The 12,318-nt window shown below is 42.0% G+C and overlaps 1 protein-coding gene across 1 annotated transcript in view; it reads right to left on the bottom strand.

Annotated features, from left to right (window-relative positions):
• LOC147980314 (uncharacterized) overlaps positions 1 to 11,639 on the bottom strand; it is a 31,190-nt gene extending 19,551 nt beyond the window's left edge. Inside the window, exon 1 of the mRNA XM_087515553.1 lies at positions 10,575 to 11,639. Coding sequence (XP_087371679.1) covers positions 10,575 to 11,627 — 1,053 coding nt within the window. The 5' untranslated portion in view covers positions 11,628 to 11,639. The remainder of the gene's footprint in view (positions 1 to 10,574) is intronic.
• Positions 11,640 to 12,318: the final 679 nt, after the last annotated feature.

Genomic DNA, 12,318 nt, shown 5'->3' with positions numbered 1-12,318 from the left:
CAAACCATAGGCTATCGTGCTCATCCTCACGGAATCCTTTAGCTTTTCCTTTGCTCAGTTTCTGCTTTATAGCGGCAATCTCTTTGTCAGCTTTCTGAGCTTCCCTAATTTTATCCATCAAGGTTGACTGAATCTCTATTGCTGCTACATAACCTCTTGGAACTATTTCCAAACATAGTTCACGAAGATTTTTGGCTAACTCCCTTGGTATTCCTCCCATCATTAATGTATTGACATGGCTCTTGCGGCTTAATGCGTCAGCTACTACATTAGCCTTTCCGGGGTGATAATGCAATTTCATATCATAATCCTTGATAAGCTCCAACCATCTCCTATGTCTGAGATTTAATTCCTTCTGTGTGAAAATGTACTTCAAACTCTTATGATCCGTGTACACCTCACAATGGTTTCCAATGAGAAAATGTCTCCATGTCTTCAAAGCATGCACTACGGCTGCTAACTCCAAATCATGCGTGGCATAATTCAACTCATGAGGCTTCAGTTGTCTTGACGCATATGAAACAACTCTCCCTTCCTGCATAAGCACTGCTCCAAGTCCTCAATGTGAAGCGTCGCAATACACCTCATAATCCTTGGTCTGGTCTAGTAAAATCAATACTGGTGAGGTAACTAAGCGTTTCTTCAACTCTTGGAAACTAGCCTCACACTCCTCCGTCCATATGAACTTGGTATCCTTCTTCAACAACTCAGTCATAGGCTTCGCAATCTTTGAGAAATTCTCAATAAATCTCCGGTAGTATCCTACGAGTCCAAGAAAACTCCGGATCTCTCCAACTGTTGTTGGGGCTTCCCACTTGGTCACGGTTTCAACTTTCGCGGGATCTACTGCTATACCTTCTCCAGATATAACATGTCCTAGGAATCCTACTTCCTTCAACCAAAACTCACATTTGCTGAACTTGGCATATAGTTGATGTTCCCTGAGCTTTCCAAGTACCAAACGCAAATGCTCCTTATGTTCCTCTTCATTCTTCGAATAAACCAGGATATCATCAATGAACACTACGACGAACTTATCCAAAAACTCCATAAACACTTTGTTCATCATGTTCATAAAACAGGCAGGTGCGTTAGTCAGACCAAATGACATAACAGTATACTCATACAGCCCATACCTAGTGGTAAAAGCTGTCTTCAGAATATCCTGTTCTCGAATCTTCAACTGGTGGTATCCTGATCGCAGATTGATCTTGGAAAATACCTTAGCTCCTTGCAATCGATCAAACAGATCGTTGATCATTGGTAGTGGGTACTTGTTCTTGATCGTTACTTCATTCAATCCTCGATAATCAACAACCATCCTTAACGATCCATCCTTCTTCTCCACTAGAAGTACTGGCGATCCCCAAGGTGAAGAACTTGGGCGAATATATCCCTTATCCAGTAACTCCTTAATCTGCTTCTTAATTTCCACCAAATCCTTTGCTGGCATCCTATATGGTCTCTTTGATATTGGCCCTGTGCCTGGCAATAGCTCAATCAAAAACTCAATATCTCTATCCGGTGGCATGCCTCGCAACTCCTCTGGAAATACATCAGGGAAATCCCTTACCACTGGTACTTCCTCCTGTACAACTCCTGTTAGGCAATTCACTTGAGTCCTCTTTGGCACATGCCGGGATACATACTTGATCCTTCTCCCTTCTGGGGTGGTAAGCAAAATTGTCTTACTAGCACACTCAATATTCCCTTCATACTTTGATAACCAATCCATGCCTAATATCACATCCAATGCTTGATATTCCAATACTATTAGGTCTGAGGGAAAAACATAGTTACCAATCCTTAATGGTAACTGATCACACCATAGACTAGCCACATACTCTGCTCTCGGCGAGGTTACTAACATGGGTGACCTAAGGGCTTGGGTTGGTAGGTTATACTTATCCACAAATCCCCTTGAGATGTATGAATGCGATGCGCCAGTATCAAAAGGAACGAGTGCAGTAAATGACTTAACCAAAAACTTACCTATTACTGCATCGGGCTGAGCTTCAACCTCCTCCACGCTAACGTGGTTCACCTGTCCCCTGTTAAAAGGGTTCGGCTTCTTCCCAGAACTTCCATTGCCATTTTGGCCTTCAGGACATTCATTGGCATAATGTCCGGTCTTCTGACACTTAAAGCAAGTGACTTGGCTCAAGTCCTTCTTGGCTGGGGTTGAGGGGTTGGTGCGGTTCTGGCCGTTGCTTCCTCCATTGCCATTTCCATTCTTGGTTCCATTGTGATTGTGCAAGCTACCTACTCCATGGGTATGTTGAAAATGTCCTCCCGGTCTAGGGGTAAAACGTGGCTTCTGCTGAGCTCCTGAATTGTATTTTCCTTGTCCATACTTCCTCTTGCGATTCTCAATCTGCTGTTGCTTCCCTTCAATCATAAGAGCACGATCTACCAACTCCTGGTAGTTGTTGAAGGTTGCTACCATCAACTGCATGCTCAACTCATCATTCAGTCCTTCTAGAAACTTCTCATGCTTAGCTGCATCCGTAGCTACGTCATCTGGGGCATAACGTGCCAGCTTACTAAATTCCTCCACATACTGGCCAACTGTCCTTCCTCCTTGGCGCAAGTTGCGAAACTCACGCTTCTTCATGGCCATAGCTCCTGCTGAAACATGTGCAGTACGTAAAGCCTGCTGAAACTGGTCCCATGTGACAGTGTCTACAGGGAAAGTGGCTATGAAATTCTCCCACCGTGATGCTGCGGGTCCTTCTAACTGATGTGCGGCAAACTTCACCTTCTCCGCATCTGTGCATCCTGCTGTAGTAAACTCCCTAGCTGTCTTGCGGAGCCAATCATCTGCTACTATCGGCTCAGTGCTACTGGAAAACACCGGCGGATTCAGCCTAAGAAAACAGGCTAAGTGGTCAACAGGTGGTGGTGGTGGTGGGTTGTTGTTGTTGTTCCCCTAATTCTGATTCTGGACTAGCAACTGCATCAATGTGTTTTGCTGCTGGATCAACTGGGTGAGCTCCGGTGGAAAGGCAAATCCGGGGTCACGTCTTGGAGGCATCTAAGGGTTTAGAAAAGATGAGATATAAGAATAGAGGGGGTCTAAAGAGAAAACACTACCCATATGCACATGAGGCAAAAACAAACAATTTACTTTAATCAATCAAACAAGGGCATACATTCGATCTAACTATCGCAAAAGTGCTCGGACTACTATATTTACATGGTGGACTACTACTACTGATGAGGTGGTCTACTAGAAATATTCTACGGTCGTTGACTCCATGATATCTGCTCCGGCTTCATCAACATAGTCATCATCGCTACTATCTGCTTCCGAGTCGGTGCCGTCGATGATGATGTAGTCTTCCGGGCTAATTTCCTTGGGTTCTCCGTCTTCATCTACTGGCGTAGGGTCTCCAATAAATATTCCAATCTTCTTGATCAGGTCGTCATTCTTCTCCACCAATACTTCAATTTCCTCTTCATAATCTTCACGTGTAGCCTTGAGTTCTTCCTCCAGTTCCTTGATTCTAGTCTTAGCCTTCTTCAGGTCTATCATGTCGGCGCACATCTGGTTCTCCTGTCGTCGAATGTGCTGGTTTAGCTCCTAGATAAAAGCTGCGATTGATCTATCCTTCCTGGTGCTGATCATCTCCCAGTGTTCATCTCGGCGCCCACAAATCTGGTAGATAGTATCCTTGAGATCCTTCCGGTAGACTTCTCCAATGCGTCCCATGGCGATGTGAGCTGCCATGCTCTTTCCTAGACTCCAAGTTGGTGCATCAAAAGAAAACTCTATGGGCTCAGTGACTGGCATGAACGTCCTTCCTGGAACTTGAACTTGAATCATCCAGCGCTCTTCTTCAGATAAAGTGGCGTTGTAGGTTCCCGTGAAACTTGGTACTCCTATGTTCAGGTATCTAGTGACTTCCTTCAAGTGTCGTCCAAAGGGTGTATCTTCATCCGGTTGTGTGAACTTGTTCCTTGCATCCGCCATCCTAAAGAGTAGAAAAGATGAGAGGTCAGAAGAGAAGAGAGTGAATAGTGATCTAGGTCTCTAACTTAGTGGTCGTGTCCTACAATCAGCGTGTGCTCTGATACCATCTCTGTAGCGACCAAACCTCAAATAGTCTGATCTCTATGCTCCGGTGTCATCCCTGGATCAGTAATGCTGACACCACACAGTACTCGGAGGATTTATAGCAGAGTAGCGATCACACACTTATTACATCGAGTGTCTCAAAAGAGAACTTATTACAATAAATATGGCTTAAGGCCATCTAATAACGATAACAGCGGAAGGCTTGGAAGATAAGTGAGTCCATCAACTCCAAAGGCATCACTGAGTATAGAACCACGACCTAAAAACTCCTTAATCGTCGTCTGAAAAGTCTGCAACATTAACATTGCAGCCCGAAACGGGTCAGCACATGGAATATGCTGGCAAGGTAACACATAGAGAGTAATGGAATGTAACAGCTATACTATATGCATATTTGGCTGGTGGAAAGCTCTATGGTTACAGTTTTGCGTAAAGCCAATTTTTCCCTACTTCAAAGGAATAAAATTTAATTACTATCATGGTGGTTGTTAAACATTGAGAATGGTTGACAGCATTCTCAATCCCAATTAAGCATCATCATTAAACATAACCCAACAAAATTAATTTTAGAGTAACATGTTGAGATTCACATGAAAATCCAAGTACTAGATACTCAAGATGTCCATAACCGGGGACACGGCTAACCATGATTAGTTTATTACACTCTGCAGAGGTTTGCGCACTTTTCCCCACAAGACTCGATCGCCTCCGTTTGGTTTCTCGCACTACATGGTGTTTGAGAAGACGGATGACCGAGACATAGTCTTTCAGAAGCGCTAGCACCTTACGATGGGTAGACCGTACCACCTACATCCCCTACATCTACTAGTCTACCACTGTAAGAGTTCGCACGACTTAGTCAACTATGCTAGAGCCCATAATAGCTTGTGGCTGCACACGGAAGTTTCTAGTATGAATAGTCTCATGATCCCTTTGAGCCTGGATGGCGGTCCAAAAGAAAACAGGCAAGTCCTAGAATACCCAGGTGCCTCAATCCACCCAGATGTGTGTTTAAGTTGCCACCTTAGATAAACCATTAATTAACAATCTCACATCTGTCATGGATATCACTCACCCAATCCACGTCTACTAGCATAGCATGGCACAATAAGCAAACGTAGAAGTAACTCCCAAAGGTTTGATAATAAACAGGTAATAGGTACTACCTCATCTACTTCCCATCCCACAATTTAATTAGATCCTAATCATGCAATGTGTGAGGATTGATCTAATGCAATAAAACTGGGTAGTAGAAAAGTTATGATCAAAGTGTTACTTGCCTTGCTGATGATCCGCGAAACCTAACGATTCGAAGTAACAGGCGGCGCACTCCAGGTATTCTATCGCAGACAAACAAACAAGCATACAATAAGCACTCATCTAATGCACAGGTAAAACTTCAAATAAGAGAACTAACCAGAAGGTTCAACTTAAGAACTCCGGTTGGCAAAAAGAATCAAATCGAACGAAGCAACGAAAGACGAACGACGAAAGAAAACAACTTCGTTCTAGTAATCTGGAGCTAGAGCAAATTTTACAGTAGCAAAATCTCGTTTAAGTTGGTTAAACGGATAGAGGGTTTTGAGACGAAACTCTAGGCGCTTGAATCGCCTGATTCCGATAAATGAGCGAAAAGTTAAACTAAAACAAAAATCGGATCAGGAATCGCGATCAGAAAAATCGTGGATTTAATCCGAGAAAAAGAAAAATGACGAACACCGAATTTTTTTTCTCTTTTTTACGGCACGGAAAACGAGGTGCGACGAACCTCGGGCGGCGAGATCGTCGGCGGCGGCTCCGGCGGCACGCGCGGATCGAGGCGGGGCTGATGGGATGGGGCGGCGCTATTTAAAGGCTGCCCCCGGGTGGTGTCCCGCTCGGGTACGGCCCGAAGTCGGTTCACTTTTTTTTTATTCCGCTCGGAAAAAATAAAAAGAAATACTAAACGGACTCCAAAAATTCCAAAATAAATTTTCACGGGCTTCTAAAATCAAGCCGCACAAGGTGAACATTTATTTGAGCCCTAAATGCAATTTTGAAAAACGCACATTTTTCCTAAATTCAAATAAAACACCGAAAAACTCCGAAATAAAATCTTATTTGATTTTTTTATTAAATCCTCAATATTTCTTTATTTTGGGAAAGTAATTTTATTCCCTCTCTCATATTTTTGTAATATAAATAATTGATGATAAAATAAATAAAATCAAATGATCCTATTCTCAAAATTTGAGAAAACTCAAATATGAAAATAACGAAATCCCCAACTCTCTCCGTGGGTCATTGAGTTGCGTAGAATTTCTAGGATCAACCAAAATGCAAAATAAAATATGATATGCATGATGCTCTAATGTATAACATTCCAAATTGAAAATTTGGGATGTTACATGGGCTGTCCCCTCTCTCTCTCATGCCCCATGAGGCCCATGACTTCCCCCGGGTGGTTCCGGTAACCCCTCGGTACTCTGGAAAAGTACCCGAACCACTCGAAACCATTTCGGTGTTCGAATACCATCTTCCAATATATCAATATTTACCTCTCAACCATTTCGAGACTCCTCGTCATGCCCGTGATCTCATCCGGGACTCCGAACAAACTTCGGTCACCAAAACACATAACTCATACTACAAATCGTCATCGAACGTTAAGCGTGCGGACCCTATGGGTTCGAGAACTATGTAGACATGACCGAGACACATCTCCAGTCAATAACCAATAGCGGAACCCCTGGATGCTCATATTGGTTCCTACATATTCTACGAAGATCTTTATAGATCAAACCGCAATGACAACATCCGTCATTCCCTTTGTCATCGGTATGTTACTTGCCTGAGATTCGATCGTCGGTATCTTCATACCTAGTTCAATCTCATTACCGGCAAGTCTCTTTACTCGTTCCATAATGCATCATCGTGTAACTAACTCATAAGTCACATTTCTTGCAAGTCTTATAGTGATGTGCATTACCGAGAGGGCCCAGAGATACCTCTCTGATACTCGGAGTGACAAATCCTAATCTTGATCTATGCCAACCCAACAAACACCTTTGGAGACACCTGCAGAGCATCTTTATAATCACCCAGTTACGTTGTGACATTTGATAACACACAAGGTGTTCCTCCAGTATTCGGGAGTTGCATAATCTCATAGTCATAGGAATATGTATAAGTCATGAAGAAAGCAATAGCAATAAAACTTAAACGATCATTATGCTAAGCTAATGGATGGGTCTTGTCCGTCACATCATTCTCCTAATGATGTGATCTCGTTCATCAAATGACAACACATGTCTCTGGTTAGGAAACTTAACCATCTTTGATTAACGAGCTAGTCAAGTAGAGGCATACTAGGGACACTTAGTTTTGTCTATGTATTCACACATGTACTAAGTTTCCGGTTAATACAATTCTAGCATGAATAATAAACATTTATCATGATATAAGGAAATATAAATAACAACTTTATTATTGCCTCTAGGGCATATTTCCTTCAGTCTCTCACTTGCACTAGAGTCAATAATCTAGATTACATAGTAATGATTCTAACACCCATGGAGTCTTGGTGTTGATCATGTTTTGCTCATGGAAGAGGCTTAGTCAATGGGTCTGCAACATTCAGATCTGTATGTATTTTGCAAATCTCTATGTCTCCCTCCTTGACTTGATCACGGATGGAGTTGAAGCATCTCTTGATGTGTTTGGTTCTCTTGTGAAATCTGGATTCTTTCGCTAAGGCAATTTCTCCATTATTGTCACAAAAGATTTTCATTGGACCCGATGCACTAGGTATTACACCTAGATCGGATATGAAATCCTTCATCCAGACTCCTTCATTTGCTGCTTCCGAAGCAGCTATGTACTCTGCTTCACACGTAGAACCCGCCGCGATGCTCTGCTTGGAACTGCACCAACTGACAGCTCCACCATTCAATATAAATACGTATCCAGTTTGCGACTTAGAGTCATCCGGATCAGTGTCAACGCTTGCATCGACGTAACCATTTACGACAAGCTCTTTGTCACCTCCATAAACGAGAAACATATCCTTAGTCCTTTTCAGGTATTTCAGGATGTTCTTGACCGTTGTTCAGTGATCCGGTCCAGGATTACTTTGGTACCTCCCTGCTAAACTTATAGCAAGGCACACATCAGGTCTGGTACACAGCATTGCATACATGATAGAACCTATGGCTGAGGCATAGGGAATGACTTTCATTTTCTCTCTATCTTCTGCAATGGTCGGGCATTGAGTCTGACTCAACTTCACACCTTGTAACACAGGCAAGAACCCTTTCTTTGACTGATCCATTTTGAACTTCTTCAAAACTTTATCAAGGTATGTGCTTTGTGAAAGTCCAATTAAGCGTCTTGATCTATCTCTATAGATCGTGATGCCCAATATATAAGCAGCTTCACCGAGGTCTTTCATTGAAAAATTCTTATTCAAGTATCCTTTTATGCTATCCAAAAATTTTGTGTTATTTCCAATCAATAATATGTCATCCACATATAATATTAGAAATGCTACAGAGCTCCCACTCACTTTCTTGTAAATACAAGCTTCTCCAAAAGTTCGTATAAAACCATATGCTTTGATCACACTATCAAAGCGTATATTCCAACTCTGAGATGCTAGCACCAATCCATAAATGGATCGCTGGAGCTTGCACACTTTGTTAGCACCTTTAGGATCGACAAAACCTTCTGGTTGCATCATATACAACTCTTCTTTAAGAAATCCATTAAGGAGTGCAGTTTTAACATCCATTTGCCAAAGTTCATAATCATAAAATGTGGCAATTGCTAACATGATTCGAAGAGACTTAAGCATCGCTACGGGTGAGAAGGTCTCATCGTAGTCAACTCCTTGAACTTATCAAAAACCTTTTGTAACAAGTCGAGCTTTGTAGATAGTAACACTACCATCAGCATTAATCTTCTTCTTGAAGATCCATTTATTCTCTATGGCGTGCCGGTCATCGGGCAAGTCAACCAAAGTCCATTCTTTGTTCTCATACATGGATCCCATCTCAGATTTCATGGCCTCAAGCCATTTCCCGGAATCTGGGCTCATCATCGCTTCCTCATAGTTCGTAGGTTCATCATGGTCTAGTAACATGACTTCCAGAATAGGATTGATGTACCACTCTGGTGCGGACCGTACTCTAGTTGGCCTACGAGGTTCGGTAGTAAATTGATCTGAAGTTTCATGATCATCATCATTAACTTCCTCACTAATTGGTGTAGGCATCACTCGAACTGGTTTCTATGATGAACCATTTTCCAATTCGAGAGAAGGTACAACTACCTCATCAAGTTCTACTTTCCTCCCACTCACTTCTTCCGAGAGAAACTCCTTCTCTAGAAAGGATCCATTTTTAGCAACCAATATATTGCCTTCAGATCTGTGACAGAAGGTGTACCCAATATTTTCTTTTGGGTATCCTATGAAGACACATTTCTCCGATTTGGGTTCGAGCTTATCAGGTTGAAGCTTTTTCACATAAGCATCGCAGCCCCAAACTTTAAGAAACAAAAGCTTAGGTTTCTTATCAACCCACATTTCATATGATGTCGTCTCAACGGATTTAGATGGTGCCCTATTTAACATGAATGCAGCCATCTCTAAAGCATAACCCCAAAATAATAGTGGTAAATTGGTAAGAGACATCATAGATCACACCATATCTAATAAAGTATAGTTATGATGTTCGGACACACCATTACGCTGTGGTGTTCCAGGTGGCGTGAGTTGTAAAACTATTCCACATTGTTTCAAATGAAGACCAAACTCATAACTCAAATATTCACCTCCACAATTAGATCGTAGAAACTTTATTTTCTTGTTACGATGATTTTCCACTTCACTCTGAAATTCTTTGAACTTTTCAAATGTTTCAGACTTATGTTTCATTAAGTAGATATACCCATATCTGCTCAAATCATCTATGAAGGTCAAAAAATAACGATACCCGCCGCGAGCCTCAACACTCATCGGACCGCATACATCAGTATGTATTATGTCCAATAAGTCAGTGGATCACTCCATTGTTCCATAGAATGGAGTCTTAGTCATCTTGCCCATGAGGCATGGTTCGCAAGCATCAAGTGATTCATAATCAAGTGATTCCAAAAGCCCATCAGCATGGAGTTTCTTCATGCGCTTTACATCAATATGACCTAAACGGCAATGCCACAAATAAGTTGCACTATCATTATTAACTTTGCATCTTTTGACTTCATGAATATGTGTATCACTACGATCGAGATTCAACAAAAATAAACCACTCATCAAGGGTGCATGACCATAAAAGATATTGCTCATATAAATAGAACAACCATTATTCTATGATTTAAATGAATAACCGTCTCGCATCAAACAAGATCCAGATATAATTTTCATGCTCAACGCTGGCACCAAATAACAATTATTCAGGTCCAAAACTAACCCCAAAGGTAAATGTAGAGGTAGCGTGCCGACGGTGATCACATCGACCTTGGAACCATTTCCAACGCGCATCGTCACCTCGTCCTTAGCCAATCTTCGTTTAATCCGTAGCCCTTGTTTCGAGTTGCAAATATGAGCAACAGAACCAATATCAAATACCCAGGCGCTACTACGAGCATTAGTAAGGTACACATCAATAACATGTATATCAAATATACCTTTCACTTTGCCATCCTTCTTATCCGCCAAATAATTGGGGCAGTTCCGCTTCCAATGGCCAGTTCCTTTGCAGTAGAAGCACTCAGTTTCAGGCTTAGGTCCAGACTTGGGCTTCTTCCCTTGAGCAGCAACTTGCTTGCTATTCTTCTTGAAGTTCACCTTCTTTCCTTTGCCCTTTTTCTTGAAACTAGTGGTCTTGTTAACCATCAACACTTGATGCTCCTTCTTGATTTCTACCTCCACAACCTTTAGCATTGCGAAGAGCTCGGGAATCATCTTGTTCATCCCTTGCATATTATAGTCCATCACGAAGCCTTTATAGCTTGGTGGCAGTGATTGAAGAACTCTGTTGATGACACTATCATCAGGAAGATTAACTCCTAGCCGAGTCAAGTGGTTATGGTACCCAGACATTCTGAGTATGTGTTCACTGACAGAACTATTCTCCTCCATCTTGCAGCTATAGAACTTCTTGGAGACTTCATATCTCACAACTCGGGCATTTGCTTGAAATATCAACTTCAACTCCTGGAACATCTCATATGATCCATGACATCCAAAACGTCTTTGAAGTCCCGATTCTAAGCCGTAAAGCATGGCACACTGAACTATCGAGTAGTCATCAGCTTTAGTTTGCCAGGCGTTCATAATGTCTAGAGTTCCTCCTGCAGCGGGCCTTGCTCCTAGAGGTGCTTCAAGGATGTAATTCTTCTGTGCAGCAATGAGGATAATCCTCAAGTTACAGACCCAGTCCGTGTAGTTGCTAGCATCATCTTTCAACTTAGCTTTCTCTAGGAACGCATTAAAATTCAAGGGAACGGTAGCACGGGCCATTGATCTACAACAACATAGATATGAAAAAACTATCAGGACCAAGTTCATGATAAATTTAAGTTCAATTAATCATATTACTTAAGAACTCCCACTTAGATAGACATCCCTCTAGTCATCTAAATGATCACGTGATCCATATCAACTAAACCATGTCCGATCATCACCTGAGATGGAGTAGTTTTCAATGGTGAACATCTCTATGTTGATCATATCTGCTATATGATTCATGTTCGACCTTTCGGTCTCAGTGTTTCGAGGCCATATCTGCATATGCTAGGCTCGTCAAGTTTAACCCGAGTATTCTTCACGTGCAAAACTGTCTTGCACCCGTTGTATGTGAACGTAGAGCTTATCACACCCAATCATCATGTGGTGTCTCGGCACGACGAACTATCGCAACGGTGCATACTCAGGGAGAACACTTATACCTTTAAATTAGTGAGGGATCATCTTATAATGCTACCGCCGTACTAAGCAAAATAAGATGCATAAAAGATAAGCATCACATGCAATCAAAATATGTGACATGATATGGCCATCATCACCTTGTGACTTTGATCTCCATCTTCGAAGAACCGTCATGATCTCCATTGTCACCGGCTTGACACCTTGATCTCCATCCTAGTGTCGTTGTTGTCTCGCCAACTATTGCTTCTACAACTATCGCTACCACATAGTGATAAAGTAAAGCAATTACATGGCGATTGCATTTCATACAATAAAGCGACAACCATAAGGC

This window comes from Triticum urartu, chromosome 3A (genome assembly GCF_056163025.1).
Source record: "Triticum urartu cultivar PI428250 chromosome 3A, HENAU_Tu73, whole genome shotgun sequence".
In the NCBI taxonomy this organism is placed as follows: Eukaryota; Viridiplantae; Streptophyta; class Magnoliopsida; order Poales; family Poaceae; genus Triticum; species Triticum urartu.
This window is presented reverse-complemented; position numbering and strand designations above follow the sequence as displayed.